Here is a 23,164-nt window from a genome sequence, read left to right on the forward strand (position 1 = left end):
GCGTCTATAAATTTCAAAATAACGCAACTTTGAGGTAGATCAAAGAATCGATCATTCTGACTTTCTCAACTTTGAGTTCTGATTCGTAATTATACAGCCTGGGAAACCACCACGCACCGATTCTAATCCCAATCAAGTGACTTTGCACTTTCATCCGTCACATTAGAACCTCGATTAAAAATTCTCAAATTTTAATTTAAACTTCTTAATCACCGTGACGTTGGAAACCTCTGTTTATCAAATTTCGAGTTCATCAGAAATGAGGAGAAATATGGTTTGCCTCGAATGGTCAAATCACTAGCTTCAATTTTCACTTTTCAATTTTCACTTTTACTTAACCATCCTCATTCCTTATCTACACATTGCAACGGTCATACTGTGCATGAATCACGGTACACCCTGTTAAGTTTTGTTTCAATCAGTGGACTGCGGTATGCGTATTAGAAAATAATGGATATGAGGACCAGAAACTGGTTTCACGCAACTAAACAAAAAGCCTTTCACGCCCAGTGCACAACTGCCTTCAAATGTCTCTTTGCAATCTCTTAGATTTTCCAAATCTTTGAAATCGTGTAAAATCTTCGAAAACTGTATTATTTCGAAAACCTATGAAACCCTACGGAAATTTTGTAAACTCTTTGAAATCTTGTGAAATCGTTGGAAATCTCTACAAGTTTTTAAGTCAGGTGTTATGTTTCGTGAAATTTTGTAATATTGAAACCTGTGGCACGTACAAACATTCCGTGCTCGTTATATGTCATTATAGGTGAGTATGAATATCCAGAAATGGAAATCATGTTTTTCAGTCCTGCATTATTTTCCAAGAACCTACCAATGATCACATATGCTGAGGTAGGAAATAAAAAAGCAAGAAACGTGAAATGACCATCCGATAAAAGGACGAAAATTCATCTTACTCATAAAATCGATAAACCGCTTGTGCTTCTATTCATGTACATTTTCCACTCAGGTTGGCATCACTGTTCCACGTACAGATACATGCTTCACTGCGCCATTGAAACGGATGTTGTCACACGCATGAATGATGCCCATCCGTCAAAAGCGATATCAATTGTGATTTTGGAGCCAAGAATTGTTGAAATTTGGTCCACCAGTGTGGCCGCCAAAGTTGAAAACTCAATTTCTTTTCACGACGGATAAATTACGTGCTGAAAGTCTGAATAGTCTGGCAGACCAGTCATTTCATGTGTAACCGCAGACCCAGTCATACGCCCAGTTATTTTACCGTTCAATGTAAGCTTCTTACATTTTTTGTCTGCTGAAATTTAATGCGCACGCGTTACAATCAATTTCTGACTGTTGGTCATCCTGGCAAACAGCCGCTCTCGGATTGCAGCGCGTGCGCGTTAAATTTTAGCAGACGACGGACTATGTGATTGTTGATAAAAATTCACTTTGCAGGTATAAACGTCCGGAAGGTATTACGCTATTCACTACAACTGCGTTTCAAAGATTACCGCAAATGGCAAGTTTGAAATACTTTTCAAATCGCAAATACATTTCGCTGAAATACATAAGCACACGGAAAAAAAAATTCAGCTCGTGGAACTAAATATTAGATAGTTACTTGTAAACAGTCCGTCGAACTAAACGTTCTGTTATTGGAAGAGCACTGCATGGTTCGTATAACTGACTGTTAGTCAGCTGTCATAGCTGTACGTTGTTCAGCTCTCTCAGCTAAACAGCTTCGTTCGAAGAGCTAGACCAGAATTTTTCGGCTCCGCTCACAGCGCTTATTATTAAATAGTACAATTATATTGCTATTAGTATTATTTTTCATCATTATTATCATTATTTATTCAGTGTCATTTACATATTTGAATGGACTATTTAAACAATTATCTATCAACTGTATTTAAATCATACTCATGAAATTTGAAGGTTATGAAATATGTCAACGCACCAGAGCACGGCGCAACTTACAGCTCTTAGAGCAAAACCATTCAGCTGTGAGAGCTGAACAACTTGCAGCTATCAGAGCTGACTAATATATAGTTGCTGTAACTACAAGATAGACCGTAGAGTGCGTATAGTTACTGGAGCTGTAGAATACAGCTCGCCGAACAGAATTTTTTTTTCCGTGCATGGTAATCTGGCAGTTCTCAAGTTTCGACTGATTCGTGCCCACGCACATATTACAGATTCAGATACCCTTTGACAGGTGAACTCGTTCTTGAGCCGTGACAGACACGTGATACGCACGCGCAGCCGGTCGGTAAACTCATACCCCGGTCGGTAATCGGATTAGTTGCGAATTCAGTGATATTCATCGTTCCCGAGGCTGGCGAGCCGAGCCGTTGGATCGATTCGATATCCAACGATACGCGTACGTGTTTGTTCGTTTTTTTTTTAGCCACCCACCTGACCGTGTCCATATAGTCAATACGTTATAAAAATCCCCACAGCTTCACAGCCGTCAAATGTGCCAACTTTGAATAATATTTATGTAAGCCGCCTCGGGCACCGAAGGTATTTTAGTCTCGCATGATGCCCGGGACGTTATTAGCGAATGTAAATCAACGGGAGGACTTCTATTCGCAAAAATATGTATCGCAGGAATAACGATGAAATCGTTGGGTACATCGCGATGACGTCAACGTCAATTTTCGACGAACAAACATACCTATAAATAAAATAAAAACGATCCGGAATAAATGAATTCTCGTAAATATAAACGAAGACTAGTGCTGACTCGAGGGTGGGGAATTAAATGAATAATAATGAAAACAATGAATATTGAACGACTGTCATCGATAATTGCCTTATTTCATTCCAACTCCTGTAAACTAAAATATGGTTCCAGTTTTTATCAAGAATTAGCTAAACAGATACGTTTGATAAGGAAATCGTCCGTCGTTTTATACGACCATATATGAGGGATTCTCCGTCAACTCGGCCACTTTTTTTTCGACCATCTCGGATCTGCCCCATAATTGGTTATATCAAAGTACTACTAAAAGGTACTCTATGTGAATTTTTTCAGATTTTTTAATTCATTATTTGAGAAATTGCCGTTTTTTTTTCAAATGAATATATCTCGGAAACTTGAAGCAACTGAAAAAAAATCACTACATAAAAGTTGTAGTTTTTTTTTAGCTTTCGAGAGGAATTTTTGTAAAAAATTTTACGTTCCGGTAACGCTGATTTTTTAACAAAAAAGGAAGAAATTATTTTTTTTATTCAAAAAGGACCCCTTTTTTTGCTGAAAAAATTACAGAGTCTTCCAATACGTGTGACAATATCGCCAAAAAATCGCCAGAGTGGCACGGGTCGAGGTTCTAGGGTAAAAAAAATAAAGCCAAACAAATTAATTTTTTTATACCGGAACCTCGACTCGAAAAAAAAGTGGCCGAGTTGACGGAGAATCCCTCATATGTAGCAAGTTGTTTCGAGTATTAAAATATAAGAAATGCTTTCCACTGAATAATAGGTACCTGGAACAGGGACGTTGCTTTGTATTTTCCTGCTTTCAGAGCACCTCTTGTTATCTCCTTGGTACCTTTTGTTCTTTATTCCATCGACTGCAGGGCTTACGCTCGGTTCTCGAACGTGATCCTATTTATTTTTCAATTCGAATCAACAGATTGCATTTATATCAAAGGAACATCGCAGGCAATGGAATATCCAGCCTAAGGTTATTCACATCGATAGTCTTGATTCGGTAGGTACAAAATGCTGGAGTGCCAGACATTCGGTCTTAATCCTTGACTATTTTTTTCAAAAATTAACAAAACTCACATCAACATTTTACATAACGAAGACAGAACTCGAGCTTGTGAAAATTTGACACTCTGACCAATATATCTTTTCCAAAACTCTTCGCAAAAACATAACCAATTATACAACATTGCCACTGCATTGAACATTGTTCGCCTAAGTTCCAATTTCAAGATCCTTCCAACTATCTTTAAAAATAACGGCGAACAGTCGATAGAGAGCCTAATCGATTCGCGACGTTTTAAATATTCAAAAAACACAGCTGCTTAAGTATAACAAGTAACTTCGAAACAGCGCACTCCGCGTTTCGATCATAAATGATAGATTGGAGCGACAGCCGATTTTACCTGGCTAAACTAGTTTGGCCGACAACTCAATTCTTGTGAAATCCCTAGAGGACCCAGTTTCCCAATAATCTCTCGACGTATCGGCTTATATAATGGTTCTAGGTGAGCCGTAAACTATTATGTTGAAATATGAATCGGAAAGAGGTGAAGATGAAAACGCAAAAATGTGCAAATGGGGATTTAGCGTGACTCGTGGAGGGGGGAGAAAAAGAAAGGGCGAATGGGGATGTTAATTAAGTTAATTTTATGAATAATTGTGCGAACGACAATCTGAGGTGTGTAACTTCTTTGGAAATAGTGATGAGACCTTCCCACTCTGTGCTCTTGCATTTTTTATCAAAACTGATGTACCAAGCTGTGCTGCAATAATATATTTCTGAGGGCTCCAACAGTCATTGGGTATTAGCAACGATTCTGATTTTGATGTTTTTGGTAAGATTCCAATACCTTCGGGCTCATTTTCTTAAAATACATTCAACACGTCTTACATTCCAGTTCATTTATAATCTGATTCAGTCGGTGTAGCCAATTCGTCCTCAATTTGTCAAAGCTTCATGCATGTTCCGCACGAAGTTTACCGACACTCTCGATCCTTTCTTTATGTCCTATTTTAGTGCATTCACTATTCACTAGTCTCTCTTCCAACTACTCGACTCCACGATTCCAGCTCTTGCATCGTCGCTAGGAAGACTTCCGGTGAGGTGTTTCCTGCCTAGTACTGGCCCTCTCATGAGCAGGACGTAATTGCGCCAGGCAGGACGAGTGGAAGCACAGTTCGCGCTGCGTTATTGGCTTTGCTCAACCATCCGGTAAGCTTAGCTGGGAAAAGCCACAGCTGAGCCTCCGTCAAAGAGGATATCAAAAAGCAAGCTATTTATGTCCGCCACAGCGGACAACCTGGAGTGTACTTAAGCGGCGATCCATTGAGTCAAATTCGAATAATCACTACGGTAGATTACTTCGGAATACTTAATTTTGTAATCACGCATGGTAGTTTTTTCCCATGACAAGCGATGTGCCATCGGAGAAGTAACCAGAGTTCAAGCTTTTCGAGTTCTCGAACCAGAAGCGATGATGCCTATACATCGGCAAAGTAGGCTGACGCTACGAGGTACACTGGAAATCGTTCGAAGAGGTAAGTTGAGACATTTCCTGGCCCGCGGCCGAATGGATGAAGTTTCAAATTCCTAGAGTGCCACAAACGCCCCGAGTGCCTTTGTAAATGCGTCAAAGGAGAGAGAGGAACTTTTATCGTGACGTTGGCCGGTGCAGAACGGTTGAAGCGAAGATAAAATTGGCGCCCAGGGAGATGCCGGCCTTTCTGCCAGATGTTATATTCATCTCGACATTTCGCAGCTATGATACCTTGACAACTGTGGGTGAATATGACACGTCAATTTACGTCGTGAAACGCCTACACAGAGTTCGAGTTAATAGAGCTTATGAAATAAAAGTGTCGTGTATCCTCAAGAAGTGCCCTTATATTGTGTATTCAATTTATCGTGATATTTTTCACATTCATGAGTACCCTTATCAAACTTTGGAAGCGGTGTTTCTTCGAAACTTTATCTCCTTCTATTCAGGGGAGACATTGAAGAGACGAAATAAAGGACCACAGGAAGTTGTTATTCGGCAGGGAATCTAGGAATGCAAGAGTTTGCATCTCTGAATCGAAGTCCGTGCAGTGTCGTTGGATGAATAATAAACACATTCTTGTGAGTCCGTCAAACTACTGTGAGGTTTGTTTTTCTGGTACAATTGTAGTTGTTGTCGGTACAGCACTGCGGTTGTAGAATAAACCGAACATACTATGTACCTGGGGAACTATTGCAAAGTTGATGGATATTTTACATGTGAGATATTGGTGCATTTCTTTAAGATCTTATGGGACGTATATTCTGAACCAAAAGTGAGTATCGGTGAGAGTATTGAATACTTCGCGATGAGAATATAATCTTAAAAAACATCAATCATAACCAAGATCACAATAAAATTCGATTTGAATAATAATGATGCAGAAAAGTTGATAGAGTGTCCAAAAAAAAAAAATCTCAAGTGAAATTTTTTTTTATTTCATATCAAATGAATTCATTTTTTGGAATTTTTGGCGATTTTGAATATTCTATTTGCCAAAATTTTCCAACACTCTATTTATGAAAACGTTCGTTGTTCCATGTCTCTGAAACTTCTTCAATGTAATGTATAACCGTTTCACGGAAACCGGTCCAAAAATTCAGGCCTTCATCCATTTTTTAAAATTGAAAAAATTCTCGCGAACGGGTTTTTCAAGATCTCCGAAAATTCTAAAAGAATGCATATATATATATATTTAGAAAAATCAGTGAATTCATTTCATATGTAATAAAAAAAATTTTACTTGAGATTCGAAACACGAATGTTTGTTTAAACAATTTATTTAATTGTTACAATTTTTTGGTAATATTATTATTCAAAAAGGCTTATCTTATTAACTTGGTTATGATTGATTTGTTTCAGATTTTAATCTCATCACGAAGTGATCAACATTCTTACCGTGAGTCACTTTTCGTTGAGAATATGCGTTTCATAAAACCTTTACCAATCTTCTGAATATCTTGATCCAATTAGTACATCCTTACACATATTCCCATAGCAGACCCAATTCCGGAGCGCTTTCATTGAATATTTTTCATATGCAAGCATTGCATATTGTCCTTCAAATCAAGCTCTCAGTATCTGAAATTATATTGGTTCCAATGTACGCGAGAAAATGTTTGCTCAACGGACATTAATAGTACTACTTTATGTGGCATGCACGTAAACCGAGTGTTTTTAGGTGAGGATGATGGCGAGCTGAAGCAGAGCCGATGGCGAAAACTCAACACATCATTAGAGCCAAAAACAGTTTACGGGCCTACCCCATACATTATTTTTTACGGCATTCGCATGAAAAAGTTGCTCAATGTTGCCCATTTTCGATATACGAGACGAGGTGATTGAGGTTATGGTGACCTGACAGTTCGGCGACGTTATAGCAGTACTACGCGCATGCGCGCTTCAGTGACTACTTCATAGTGTAGTTTCCACGCGTAGTTCGAACTTCGCATGAAAACTGACATAAAAAGGACTATTTATCGCAGTTCTAACATATACTATCTGAAGGTGGCACTTTGCCGATCGAAATAAAAGCGTCGGAAAGCTTCTTATCCATACCTGAGCCGCAAAAGATATATGAAAGATCGATATTCAGTTTTGAAGACAAAAATTACGTTGTATTATGCAACTTTGCAAACATTCTTAACCCTTTCATGCAAACCTTTTTCCTTACATTCGATCCACTTGAAATTTTGAATGCATTGGCGTTTGGGGTCGCTGATTACGAATCTGAACTCGAAATTTGAAAACACAAAATGGCGGATTCAATATGGCGTGCAATAAAAACCAACAGGAAGAAAAATTTCGAAAAAGTCTGTAAGGTATTTGGTGTGTGTTAAGTTTGTGTAAAAATTTACATTTGGATTTTCATGGTTAATTAGCAGGAAATGTTGTTTTTTTTTTTTTGTGGAAAAGTACGAATTTCGACCATTTGTTTACGTGTACTATTTTTGAAATAATTAAATAAATAGATTGTATATTTTTTTTAGAATTATAAATATTTCAGGGACCATGTGGAACCGAAAAACTCGGTCGTTGTTACTAACAACGTAGTTGAATAAATAAAAAGCTGCAAAAAAAAGGTGGGACGCTCAGAGTCCCAACATAAATTAGAGGGTTAAGGGATTCGGAGAAGCTTTAGGTATGTTTTGTTATTAGAAGTGTGAAGAAAAGCGTTAATCAATCAAACCAGATCGCCCTTTTCAATAATCTAATTTCTTAGAGAACTAGCTGGCCCTAAACTTATTTTATTAGACTAGAAATTGAATGATCAAGTTGTTGCGATGACGCACTGACGATGATTTTACTTTTACAACAATTCTAGCGTCACAAATTTTATAATCTTCATTGCGAAATGATTAAATATTCTCTCTGACTAATTAATTATGAAGTTACGCGTGATTGATTTACAATAACAGACTATTCCTTAGAAATCTCGATGCCTTTTGGAATATGGATGATCGACTGTAATGTTTTCCTAGAAAAATACAGTAACTAGGTAACTACTAATTTGAAAACCGAATAAAATGAAGCAAGATGTACTAAATTTTAATATAGTCACTGATCTCAGCTGATCGTTTCGATGAATCTTCGACCTCCTAGGTCGTATAATCTTGAGTAGACGCTAATTTATGCTTCTATATTCAGCGGGTCACAAAAAGTAGAAATGTTAGTTGAAAAGTTGCAATTATAGTATTGGTGTTTATAATAATGTCCATAAAGTTTTTACCGACGATCATGCTCGATTTGAAACTTTCATAGACTCTAGTCCCAACGGTCTTATTGTAAAAGTTGGCAGTCAAATCAACGTTATCAGAAGCCTTGAATAAGAATCGAGACGTGTTTGTAAAGTATACGAATTTCTTAAACACTCCATACTGACATCTTTACCCTCCTAGAACCGATAGATGTATCTAACTATAATGAAAAAACACGTCACGCAAAATGGGATTTTTTTTACAGCTAATCAATTAATCACAAAGTTTTGAAACGGTATTTTTTTTCACCCAGCAATACTTGAGAATAAGGAATGAAAAACTTCGAGACACGTCGGTTCAATTTGGGAAGTAAATTTGAATCGGGTTTATTCGAATTGGCTTCCCTTCTGGGAACCATCGTTGGATCTACCTCTTCGTGGGATCCACAAATAAGAGCTAGAGAAGTTAAGCAAGGATTTCTTCCTGTCTCTATTTCCCGCTTTCTCCTTTCTCAAGATCGCATGATTAACAGTCTTGAGGAAACTCAGATTCCCCAAGACTTTCAGAGTAATTGCAGAAGGGAGCTTCCACCCCTCGTTTGCGAGTCGAGGATATCCAAGTATATATTTTCGCTTTTCATGGAACGAGGACCGCGTATCTACCATAAACGAATCTTCCGGACCGAATACCTAATATTCCCAAGCACGTTTTCGCCTCAGTATATCCTCGTTGAAACTTCGAATTCAACAACGCCGAAGGTGAGCCTACGTTTGAAATTTATGAAAAATTACTATCTTTGCAGTTATCGATATTGTACGTCCACGCATTCGATATTTGTCGCGCCGTGTTAAACCGAACGCTCATGAAACATTGCCAGTTTTAATTTATACCTGATTGTTTCCGTTCGTTTAACACTGAGAAAAATTCAGTAAAACAGGTGTCGTTAAAAAAACTGTTTAAATATTGTTGGAATTACGAAAAATGAGGTACACGTAACCATTTTCCGATATTGTCGATCCTTTTTTGGTAATTGCAACGCAAAATCAGTTTTTGAGGTTTACTGTACTTTTTTAGTTAAATAAGGATTTATGGCCAATTTATTGTTGCACAAGCATTAAATTTTCCCAACAGTTGCAAGAAAATATAGTAACAGCGATCGTGACGGGAAAGAAAAGTAACGGATACTAGACTTTCCGGTAACAGCTACAAAACTAACTTCATTTTGTACCTAGAACTATATTTTTCGAATGTGGTAAAAAATGAAAATAGTCAAGGACTGAGCGGTAACCGGAAATAAAAATTTCTCTCGGTGTATTGCCGAAAAGAAGAGATATGTGTCGGAAAAAAAAAATTTACTACCTATCCATATTTTCTGTATTAGAATTTAATTTCAAAAAGGTATTTTTTTCAGTGTGTGAAGTTCAATTTTTGTAAAAAGAATGAATTAACGATTTTTACGATATTTCATTATTTTTAACGTTTTTCATACGGAATTTACGACGAGGATGTCGCGGGGTCATTTTGACCCCGGTACGCGGTACGAGGGTTAATGCTTTAACCTTCCAGCGAACTTGCTTTCGGTCCGAAACAAAATGCGACTTCGTTTGCATACGAATTATGTGACAATGCGTTCCATTTTCTCACGTCAGTCGCATCGCCGTTCATTGTCACATAATTCGTAATAGAACTGAACTCGCATTTTGTTTCGGACCGAAAACAGGTTAACCGGAAGCTCGAGGCATTAATGAACATTACTGCACCTCGTCCTGAACACGATCTATATTTTTTCATAAGCTTTGGAATTTTTTGGATGTCAGATTCTAATATCGCTTATTTGTTCATTTCTTTGAATTCTGCAACGAAAAAGCGATACCCTGCCGAAATTTGAACAAATTCCAATTAATAGTTCATTAACGGAACGTGAGGATCATCTGGCTCGGTCGATAAAATAGGACTAATCACTCGTCCTTAACGGTGGATTCGAGAAAACCAATTATTGACACTCAATCATATCATTCATTTTTACCTATTGCTGAAATACTTACCAACATTTTTTTATAATTAATTCATAAATTTAATCGGTTTCACGTGGCTTGTACGAGCTGGATGCTAGTGAAGAAGTCACCGCGGTTCACTAATCATCAAAAATGAAATTTCAGTCATCAGCATAAAGTATTTCCCGGGTAAAATTGAATCCGACGTGATTTAGGTCAGCCAGCAATTGTTATTTAATATTGTTGAAAATGAAAAATATTGCGAAGTCAGGGAAAATTGAATATCGTAATCGTGCGAAGATCTCACACTGTCAACACTTTTGTTAATGAAAATTTGCTGTGCACTATTTAATAATTATAGGAAATTCCTAACGGTTGGAAACCTTGGGATTCTTTTCGGTTGGTAATCTCTCTTGTTGGATAACCGATCAGTGCTGACTGGATAAATTAATTGCGGTAGAACTGACATTGAATCACGGACATAGCTGTCCGAGCCTCGTGCGTCGATTTATACTGACCAATGTAAAATCACAAGCTGCAATAACAATGAGATTCTATAATCGATATGTATATCAACCATATATCATGAGCTGGTTGAGGTGGAACTCGTGGTAATATCGAGAGAGAGAGAGAGAGAGAGAGAGAGAGAGCTTTTGAACGCGCGCATCGCTGAATCATTCAAAAACTAATTTGTCCAGGTTAATCTTCACTCTGGCATTATTAGGTATTCCTGTTCATAGCTGGTTTTGCAACATCTGAAATCATTCACTAATGCTTCTGGTGACAATTGCAAATTAATTTTCAATTTTATCACGTATCAACGGAGTGAATTTACAGCATTATCGATTTTGCATAACGAGCACAGTAAGTCAAACCCCGCAAAAGCACTTAAGGAACTCATATTTGAATTTCGAAATTTAATTTGTCGATTCTTCGTTCGCCAATTATATTGATATTAAGCTTAAATCGAAGCTTCTGACACCTTTGATACGAGATAAATTCTCGAGTCTCTTCAACATTGACCATACGAGGGAAAATTGATGTGAGGATCGCGGACGAGTGCTGGATAATTATTGTTGCGGTAAAAAGAGACCCTGGTAGCTTGCCTTGCTCTACCGAATTCAATTCGGTCCGAGAAATACGAGCAAAAAATGTCTGGCACTCCTGGCCTCGCTGTCGGCTCGTCAATTCCTTTCTCATCAAAAGTTGATTGAGAAAACATTTTTAAAAGATTTTTAAAACGAAAAAAGGTGCAATCGCGTTGAGCAAAATATTTTTCCACCCAGCTTTAATTAAGCGATTTAATTAATTCTTCCGTTACATATTCATGAACCGCAAAGTGAGTTAGTCAGTGTTAAAATTACTTGACAACTCTCGTCCTCCCCAAAGACTTGCGAATTTGTTACCTACTCGAAAGCTTATTTATCTGTGAAAGTTTCGATAAATCGTCAATACTTGAATTTTGTTTACAACCTGTCCATCAGCTACAGTGTAATCGTTCGCAAACTATAAAACTAGTAGTAAAGACGACTCACTATAAAATATACGTGAAATTTTCACGGTTGCCTTATTTCTCGATTACCGATCGCGATAAGTTTTATATTTATTCGATCAACCGATTGTTGGGAATCGCGATTCGTTCAATTTTACTCGAGACTTGTGCAATTCAAAGGATTCAGATTCGAATACACTTGATACTCGTAAGGGCAACGAACATACTTATCCGTTTATCAACAACTTGTAACTAGTATGAGTATTGAATAACAGACAGAGTTGAATTTCTGATTGTCGATATCACCGAGTATCGGTATCATTCGAAGAATACGTTTTGTGTGCTTAAATATATTTAACGTTCAGTCAATGCAAAAGATTTTTGTAACAAAAAATTTCATTACCCGCTTCAACCGTCGAACTCTTGACTCAACAAAACACGATTTAGAATAAGCTCAATTTGGTCTGATACCACAATTTCATATCTTTAAAACAAAACGATCGAGGTGCGATCGATCTAATTTTTGGTCATTTAAATCACACATTTTCTTTTACCGTCGTGTAAAAATAAAAATCATTTCGTCGATCGTCTTTGCTAAGGCTATGGCTATTTTATCATACAACCGTTTGAAGTAACACCGTAACGAAAGTTGGATTTTGTGACACCGTAATGCCAGAAATATGTTCAATATTTACCGATAGTAAATCTGTCTTTAAATTCTGCGCTACGATCAGAATTTTAATACTTTATCCTTGCGTTATGCGATCGATGGCTTGGTCCAAAGTTTCTTTCTCGTATGAAAATACATAATCGTCATTTTCAGTATACACATTTGCATTTCAACGTGTTTCCTATTCTCAACGATTTCATGTCACCGTGTGACCTTCTTATCTAACGATTCCGTATCTTCTTCCTGCAAGTTGTTTGCGGCGATAGCAAACGTCGAAGGTGCAGTAGTTGAGAGTCCATTAAGTACGAAACTTGGTACTCTAACTTGAGTAGAACCCGAATACCAGCCCAGTACCTACGATACATTCAACTTAGCACCAGACTCCATACTCCAGACCATCCAAACTCTAAGACTGAATATGCCGGTGTGTATTTCCGTTAGTCCTCTTCCTCCGACGCCCTCGGCGCAATGCACACCCAAAGCTAAAGTCGAGCAAAAGAGCCTGGCGTGTCGGGCACGTTCCAGAATAAGGTCAGACGTGCTGGCGTTTCGTCTGCGTATGCCGATGAGTTACGGTACGTGTGTGTCTAGCATGTCGCACAATCGGTACGATCAAAGATAAGAAGTCGAGGCTTTGCGCGTTGGTACTTGAAAATGTGTACGTATAAATGAGAATTTACTTGAAACGCCGGGTTTCATAAAAGCTTTTCTGCGAATTGTATCGTTGGACTTCTGAATACAGGCTCCGACGGATGAGTATTGAGAATATTTAATCGTTCTGCAAAGAATTCGAGCTTTATTGTCAGCATATTTCGTTACAAGTATACGCCGAGCGATCGGACTTTGAGATGATATATTTGTCGCGGAACGTTTGGGAAAGTTGACTGAATTGGCGTTTTATAAGAGGAATCTCAAGCTCTCTTAACAAAAAAAAAAAAAAAGAAAAAGAAAGTTTTCAGACAGCACGGAATGGAAAACTTGACACTTACCGAGTTGTATTTTGGTAAATTTGACGTAAATTCGTTTTAACAAATTATTTTTTTCGAAACATTCGTAATTTCTACGGAGCAAGGCACATTAGCTACCCAGGTGAGAAAAATGCATGAGATTCTAGTTTTTTGAAAAGCAATTGTAGTTTTCGAAAAGAATTTTCGATATAATTTCATGGTTTTTCATACATAGTTATGGAATATAATGATATCTCAGAAGAAACAGATTCACTACGATTTTATAATTTTCAGTGTTTTCGTAGAATATTGTGGGAATTAGTTTTACGATGATGGTGTCAGTTGAAGCAAGGTCGAAAATGTCGAGGGAAAAGATTGACTCCGGAGGGTGAATATGGCTGCGCATTATTCCCCTAGCTGTTTATCGCCTGCAGCAGTGTTGGCTCCATAAAAATTGATAAAACGATAGGAATAAGAGCCGAAGCACTTTTACGAAGGTTAGTTTAAAGATGTAAAGCTAGGGATAAGTAGGGGAATGAATAAGTGAACGTGTATCTTCTAGAGTGGGTTGGCCGCAGTTTACCGTCGCCCAAAGCGACTCTAGTTTCTGAAACCGTGATATACTTGCGTCTAGATATGTTACGTACTATATACATATAATGCACATAGATAAATAGGCACAAATAAGTATACAAACCATGGTCTTATATAGTCTAGTCAAAATAGGTGTGAATTAAAAATATTCTGGCATTAAAAAAAAGAAATTATTTCACCAAAATACCCCAGATGCCGTCGATAAGTAGAATTTCTTTTTTCTTGATTAAGAAATCATTTCAAGAAAATTCCCCAGATGCCGTCGATAAGTAGAATTTCTTTTTTCTTGATTAAGAAATCATTTCAAGAAAATTCCCCAGATGCCGTCGATAAGTAGAATTTCTTTTTTCTTGATTAAGAAATCATTTCAAGAAAATTCCCCAGATGCCGTCGATAAGTAGAATTTCTTTTTTCTTGATTAAGAAATCATTTCAAGAAAATTCCCCAGATGCCGTCGATAAGTAGAATTTCTTTTTTCTTGATTAAGAAATCATTTCAAGAAAATTCCCCAGATGCCGTCGATAAGTAGAATTTCTTTTTTCTTGATTAAGAAATCATTTCAAGAAAATTCCCCAGATGCCGTCGATAAGTAGAATTTCTTTTTTCTTAATTTGTTAATCCTACTCGTTTCCGACATATGAGGACATAATTTAAGCAGAAGTTTTCGCTCTACACGATGGTTAAGTCATTATTCATCTTTCGATGGCAGTTTTTGAAAAGAATGCAAAAAAACGTTTATTTGTCCAGTTTTCTCGAAACGCCGGCTATGCAGTACTCAAATGTCTTCAGACTTCAGTTCCTGAGGGTCAAAAAGCTCGGTACACAAAAATGAGGCTATGTTCCGAATATTTTTAATTCAGACCTATTTTGACTGGACTTATCCGCACAGAAGTGAAATGAAGTAGGAAAAATACGTTTGGAAATTTCTTGATTGGGACAATTTGGAATCGAGCACGCGAACGAAGTGAACCTTGAAGAAAATAGGAACAATAAGACTCGTGTTATATGTTCGAAAGCGCAGACTTAGCCGATTTCGAAACCCTTCGACGTGCGCTGATATAGACACGTACGTACAGTACCGTTCAAAAGTTCCGGGCCATTCTTCAAATGTCATTGATAGCTTGTCATAACCCGGCAAAAATGGTATAAACAAATGATAAAGGTGGCATTTTTTATGCCTTTTTTGCACTCACTATATAGACGATGTAGGACACGGTTTTTTTCTTTTTTTTTTTCGACATTCGTACTCTATGGATTATCATTATCTAGCAGGAATTAAGCAGTAAAAGAGATCAAAGAGCAGATTTTTGATCAGAAATCGTATCGAGAGTGATCAAATTGTTAAGATTAGAAAATACAACCGATCTGTTTCAAGTAATTTTATTTCAAGCGCTGTATGAAAAAAGAAATGACTTTCCGTAGGAAAATTTAGCAAATCCATGTTAAATATCGCCGAGTGAGTGCAGAAAAAAAAAAAAAAAGAAATCGTTGAATAATTTTTTGGAAAATGATATCAAATTTTCAGGTTTCCTCTACGTTCGAAGGTTCAAACCTGACATTTTGTCTTTTGTACGAAAATTTGGAAAGCGATCCCGAACTTTTGGAAGGTGCGATATCTACAGGGATGCATACGCGTAGGTACGTATCGAATGCTGAGAGGACGTGTAGAAACTGATGCCTCTTTTACGTTCGAAAAGACCTATACCTAGACACGATTTTACAAAGTTTAAATTTTCAGCTCATGTCTCAAGCCGACTTAACCGAGACTCTTGAGACAAGGAGAACCTGGCTACTCAGCGAAGTTAGATTATCAAGTTTACTCGGCTCAAACTTTACCCCGTATTTTATAAGGAGACCCTTAATTTTTTCTTAACGCCAGACCGCCTCACGCGTCTGATACAAACGATGCGGTAAAAAATCTTCTAATCATTTTCTCCCTACAGGGAGCAGAGACTTTGTTTTCAGGCTTCCGATCTCGGTTTCGCGAAGAATCTTTTCGTAATTATTATTTTACCACTTTAGTCTTGACTTGAGAAATATTTTACGATTAAGCTTGGGTTCCTAACATACTACATTTGTCTGTAGACCGTAATCATATGGGGTAGAGTTTCAAGACGATGATTGATTCTTCAATTCACGTAGGTTTCATGTACAACGTATAACATGAGAACCTGCACAACGATCGGTACAATTCTTTAACGGAATTGGTGTGAAATAATATCTGAATATAATTAGAGCGAATGCGCCGATACGAGTAAACGCCAATAAACAAACAAGCCGTATATTTTTGCATTCATGTTGTAAAACATCCGGAATTTCTGTCTGAAACAAGTAATTGGCAGTAGTTACGTTTTGCCTTTAGAAGCATTTGGATTCGTCGCTGAATATAAACACAGTATAACATTATCGTATGTTTAGTAACTGTTTCATTTGAAAATCACGTCGTGTACTAAATGAAGTATGCATATAAGGATTGGGGTGAATTGTTACAGAGCATTAATTCTACCAATAAGAGAACAGCGCATTTGTTATATTCGAAGAAATCATAGCTTCCCGGTTCAATTTCGTCCGAAATCTTTCGTATGACTACCCAGATTACCAAAATACTGTTTTCAAATATTTTTAATTCCGCCTATAATGTTTAATAATATCAGATATATGGATATGAGATTTCGAGTAATTTTGTATACTTGCAAATTCGTTCTATTGATATCAAACAGAATTGCGATTAAAACCAACTCATTAATTCGAGTCGTTTGAGTACACTTTCAAATGTCGGATACACCATTTTTGAAATCTAGTGTACAAAACCCATGAAATCTTTGAAAATCTTTTAACATCTTGAAAATCACGTGGAATCTTTCAAAATATTAAAATATCCTCGAAATCGCGTGAAATATCTGAAATCCTATGAAATCCTGTAAAACCCGTCGAAATCCTGATAAGATAATTCGTCTGAAATCTTGAAACTTCATAAAATCCTCAACACTCTACGAACATCCTTTGAAATTTCTTAAAAAATCGTTTTGGATCTTACGGAATCGTTTGGATTTTCCAAAGTCTTTGAAATCGTGCAACTTTCGAATCGGGTGTTTACAGAAACTGACGAACGACCGGTTTTCTAATTCTTTTTATCAATTTCATTGGGAAATAATCTCTGCAACGCATTGAGTGCACTCTTCGCATAATCAGCGTTGCGTGTGGCAAGTTGTTGAAAATTTTCATTAAAAACTTATTTATATATATATATATATATATATATATATATATATATATATATATATATAATATACGGGGCTGCTGCGTCGAGCGAGATTCGATGGGTCACTGCCGGCATGTTTTGTGACGAGGGACGAACGGATGTGACGTCACGAATCCCGCCGGATGACGTATGGGTGCTGATAATGAAAGCATGTAATACAAGAGATATGCCTCTTCGCGCTGTTGGCTATTATACGAGAGCTGTATATTATATGGTACAGTTTCCGTTTTGACCTGAAAACCGCCAACGCTTCGCACATTCGTGGTGGGACTGTAAGCCGTGTATTCGCAGAACGGCAAAGCGATACACCAGAAATTATCTCCGCATATCCCGACTATAAATTACGCCCATAGTCACTCACACGGAGAGAATGGAATCGTCCGCAAGCGATGCGGGATACGAACTCATCCCATTTTGACTCGCCCGATGTCTGCGGTGTTCAAGGAGGTTGGTTGGCCAAAAAGTCGATACTTCGTATTAATTTTAGGAGAGGAGTAGTTCTTGAAGCAACAAAATAGATTTTGTTTCAGTCCATTCGCTTCGATCAAGTATCCCTTGTTTGTTTCAAACGCGATGACTTCGATTCAAAAATTTCTATCCAGTTAGTTTGGGAAACTGATTTAGTCGAGCTAATTCCTTGATACAACGAAAGTCTCTCTTGTCACGATCCAAGTAATTGATTCGAGTGAAACTTTTCATGTGTTTCAGAAATCGAGTCAACTAAATATCATTTCATTCCAAGTTTATGCATTGTTCCACCGAGTCGAATGTTCGTTGACAGAAATAATTAGGCAGTTGAAATAAAATAAGTTCATGAATCTAGCCGACAAAAAATTTACATCGAATTGCAAATTTGCATTTAAATTTTCAAAACTGCTTACATCGAGATACTTGGAATCACTGACTCTAGATTGGATATCGGATTTTCAATTTTCAAAATCGCAGACTCGCATGCGAAAAGTAACCTGATTTGTACGACCATGAATTTCACTATAAAGGCAATTTTCTGATCTCAACAAGATTCTTCAAATTTCGTAATAACAACTTTCCCGGAAAGTTACAGGATTGCAAGAAGGAATTCGTGAATTAACTTTTGGACGTTACGTTTTACTTTAATTACCTTCATTCGGAATGTTTTTGGCTGCATTTGAATTTCATGTAGATTCTGATCGATTCGACATCCCGACGACCGGCTCATTTTCTGTTTGCTTACTTTTTTTATTCTCATCGAATGTATTCCCGAACAAATAAGCAATTTATCACCCTAAATAATTTGGGAGCAAATAAAATCAGGCATAAACGAGGGGTATCAAACAAGTTTTTTTCACGGCAATCGGCACACGTGATCAGCGAACGAAAAAGCTAACAGAAGTGAGTTTAAAAAAGAAAGTCAATAGAACCAAATCATCCGAACATGTGGATAATATTGATCGCAGTTGTACAAGGGACATTCCATGTCGAATAAAGCAATTTTAAAGTTATTTATTTTCGAGTTTATTGCATGCTTTTAAGCTTATAATAATAGTTTCAAAAACCAACAGATCCTTAAAAAAATTTTCGAGCCATATCGCTTTTAGGTTATAAATATAATTCCAACCGTTTCAAAGCTTCCCCTTTTTCGAAATTTTCAGAGGTTTCCAAAAAAATTTTGTTTACCCTTCGATTAATTTAATATTCTGCCAATGATCGAATGATTTGTTTTCTGTTCCTTTTTTTTTTAAACACCGAAAATCTTGAATGGACAAAAATTGATGCCTTACGTTTTGACAACATCGATAAAATTGTAAGGAATTTCACTCCCTGTGAAAACTATGTTAAAATGTTGCAAATGAAGGGATTGATGATTTCAATTTTTTTCCAAAAGTTTGGATAGATACAAGCTAAATTTATAGATCTCATTTGGTGAAAAGTACCAGAATGCTGAATGAACAAAAAACTACATTAAGTTTTTGAGAAATAATTTTTTTGCAAATCTGATGTAATATAGTAAAGAAATCGGCTTGACCTTCTACATAATTTCAGCATCATTTTTATACAGTGAAGGTTGTTTCGAATTTTTCTGAAATCTTAGATGCGTGAAAAATTGAAACTTGTTTATCTGGAATGCTCAAGAGGAGTAAAAAAAGAATGGGAAATAATGATTCCGTCATGAAATCGTTCTCAAGATATTTCAAATAAAAAATCAAATTCTTAAAAATTTTCAGAGAATTTCAAAAATGGCGGAAATTTTGAGTTTTTCTAACTTGAAAGTAATTCCATAAATACTAAAAACCCATCACCTAAAATTTTCTCAACAGAGTTAAACATGGTCGATTTAGTATGGAATGCATGACTTATATGAATAACGACTATGAAAATCAGTTTTCTTTTCATGGTAATCAGCTCTCATGCAAAGTGTGAGACTTCTGAGTAAAAAGAAAAAACGCAAATAAAAAGGGCATACGATATGAAGATTGAATTTAAAAAGAAGTCCAACAAATAACAACGGTAGCAGAAATTTTGGACAGGCAGTTTGACGGCAGGAAAAGAAGTGGAAAGAAAAGTATGGCAGGCGTTCATACCTGTCACGATGATAGACATAAAAATTCGTAGTAGATAATAACTGCCGTTGAGAAACAGGGAAGTGAAAACAAACAGAGGGTTGCTTGACGTTTTAGCACTTTGGGGCGGGCCCGTCTCAAAAGCTGCGAGGAACAGATTATTCATATTTGGCATACATACAGTAAACAATAAATATTTTATTCATATTCAGCATACATAGCGAGCAAATAATAAATATGAATAAACTATTACTCGCAGCTTCTCTTCCGGAGGAAGGACTGAAACGTATAGTTGAGCAAAAGCTCCGTTTGTTTCCACTTCTCTGACCTTTGGCATCAAATATTGGTCCAATCAAAATAGGTTTGAATTAAAAATGTTCAGGATATGGCTGCATTTTTGTGTTGCGGGGTTTTCGACCCTCAGGAGCGCAGATCTGTAGTCGTTTTGAGCTGCATAGCGAACGTTTCTAGAAAAAAAAAAAAATTTGACTTTTTTGGGTTTTTCTCAGAAAATGCTATCGTTAGATGAAAAATGACCTGATTATCGTGTGGAGCGGAAAATTTTACATCGAATTACGTCTTCATGTGTCCGAAACGAAATCGGATTACCAAATTAAGGAAAAAGAAATTCTACTTATCGACGACATCTGGGGAATTTTCGTGAAATGATTTCTTAATCGAGAAAAAAGAAATTCTACTTATCGACCGCACTTGGGGAATTATCGTGAAGTAATTTTTTTTTCAAATTTCACGATGCCTAACAATTTTTCGGCAACCTTTGATTTTGAAATGAACTTTGTATATATGTAGTGCTTGTTATTTCACTGAAGTAATCAGAACTCATTGTCACCCAGGAATGCAATATTCTTGTTTTGCGAACAATATCGTATAAATTTGCTTCTATAATTACGATTTGTTTATAAAAATTATATCCTTATAACCGGAATTTTTTTCAACACTCCACACGCTTTTCATTCATGCAACATCTGATGAACACAGGAAAAAAGTATAGTTCATTCAATCTATTATAAATGTGTTTAATTGAGAAATGTTCTTTCTGGTATCATATATTTGAAATTTTAATTTTTACATTTCAGTTATTTAATTGCATGCAATATTTGATCATTCACATATTAACGAATTTCATTCTCAGCTTCATACGATACGATCCAAATCATCACTTTAATTATGAAACGATCACCCGCTATTTTTCTTTTTTGTCATTTTTTCAAGTAATTGTTTACAATGATTACGTTCAACTTTAATTTAGTAATTTATTTTTTGATGTAGACTATAGGTAAATGGAATTCCATCCGCCATTACGGATCTTCTTCAATTTCACTCACTAAATTTCAATACCCGCGCTCTGAGGAAATGCACACGCAAATCAATACGACCAGACGCATATAATCGAAGTCTTCTGAATCTTGAACAAAATATTCCTACTCGTGAATGATCGTTCAACATCACTTTTCATCGATTATATTTTATAGAAAGTAATAACCATCAAGTTGTAGCATGAAATTTTCTACCCTTAAGTGCCGTTATTCCTCAACGGAGAATATGTACAACTTATCCATGATTGTTGAATTTTTATTTTAAGGATTAAAAATTCTGGAACGCAAAAAAACTACAACTCAATCAGAAATATTAGTCTTTCAATGAAAAAAATGTCATTAGGTTTTTATCAGGACAGAATAGAAGTCAAATATTATAAGTTATGAATATTTAGCATCCAATAAACGTAACTGTTCCCTTCTAAAATTGTTGTGTATCCAGATAATCATGTTTTTCAGATAATTTAGAGTAATTTTATTATACATATATCAGAGTTAAAGGGTCGAGTGGGGATTCCTAACCTGCAAATCATGAAAGTTCCGACAACTATGTTGAAATTTCTATTCAAGGAATTGCAAGGAAGGTATTCCAAGCCGATCTCTCCGATTTCATTTTTTTTTTTCATAACATGTTATAGCAGACTAAAAACTAAGCGACACGTATTTTTTTTTTACCTACCATTAAACACTATAAGGGGGTGATAGCACTCTCCATGGTAAGGCACGTAAAGGGGCGATTTGGCATTTTCACAGACAAAAACATAATATTTCTTAACCAGTTTAACTGGAAAAGTTTCCTCATAACGAGAAATGTAAAAATGTAAGCTTCTCAATTAAAAAAAAAGAAGACTGTCGAATCGCCCCTCGACATGCTTTACTTCGGAGGTTGGTTTCACCCTCTTAAAGTGTTTAATGGCAGATGAAAAAAAAATAAGTCTGCTTAGTTTTTAGTCCACTGTAACGTATTACAAAAGAAATCGAATCGGAGAGATCGACCTGGGATACCTTCCTTGTCAGTAATTTTGGTCTTAACAAAATATTCATGATGTTAGCAAATGACCGTCACATCCAAGAATTTTTATCCTTCCTTTTAGGACAGAAGCAAAGAAATCAGCGCTATTATTCGGGGTGCAAATGGTCAAAACCCAGCAGCTGCAACTGTTCGAAAACTCATTAATAACTGAAATCATCAGAGAACGAATGAGAATAGTTGAAAGGTGGATAATATTGGAAGAAATTCAGAAGTTTGGAAGACTTCGGCAACAGAGGCTTCGACGCTGTCGCACTTTGAACAGTCGCAACTTCCGTAAGAATTGTGTTCCGCGACGCTCGTGAAAATGAATTTGAGAGACCTGCTTCTATCCGTCTCAACTCTCGGGGTAAACCACAGAAAACTTTGAGAAGGTTGGACAAGGACATAAATGTCATCCTTTCTCTCTCCTTCGCTGCGGTACAGACTCCTCCTTGTTTCTTTAGGGTAGGACTTCAGGGTGATTGTCTCTCCCAGACACAGAACACCACTTTGCAGAGTTGCCGAGATCGTAGTTGAGGTTTTCCTCGAAAGTTGCGGGGTAATTCCGAGCTCGTTATGAATCGATCTCCACCAACTTTTCAGTCTCATAGTCAAAGTTCTAGTTTTATTTACACACGCGTCTTACATATCCTTTTTGTGACCTGTGTTCTATTCCGCTTCTTTTTTTTTCAAATCATAATTTACATTCATACGACTACGAGGAACGACCTTACCTTAATACTGTCATCTCGAGAAAACGTAGCTGATGGTAAGGTGAACCAACCATAGATTGAGGACAGCATGAGAAACTCCGTTTCCGTCGTGAACAGCGGCTGGAAGCTCACCTGAAATCACAAACCATGAAATGTTGACAATGAGTTGGAATAACGGAACATGGCA

The 23,164-nt window shown here is 36.7% G+C and overlaps 1 protein-coding gene across 9 annotated transcripts in view; it reads right to left on the minus strand.

The window, feature by feature from the left end:
* LOC124308676 (uncharacterized) overlaps window positions 1-23,164 on the minus strand; it is a 314,483-nt gene that overhangs the window by 3,497 nt on the left and 287,822 nt on the right. For all 9 annotated transcript variants that reach the window (XM_046771610.1, XM_046771618.1, XM_046771616.1 and 6 more), the window contains one exon: window positions 22,999-23,109. In XM_046771610.1, coding sequence (XP_046627566.1) covers window positions 23,009-23,109 — 101 coding nt within the window. In that variant the 3' untranslated portion in view covers window positions 22,999-23,008. The remainder of the gene's footprint in view (window positions 1-22,998; window positions 23,110-23,164) is intronic.

This window comes from Neodiprion virginianus, chromosome 7 (genome assembly GCF_021901495.1).
Source record: "Neodiprion virginianus isolate iyNeoVirg1 chromosome 7, iyNeoVirg1.1, whole genome shotgun sequence".
Lineage (NCBI taxonomy): Eukaryota > Metazoa > Arthropoda > Insecta > Hymenoptera > Diprionidae > Neodiprion > Neodiprion virginianus.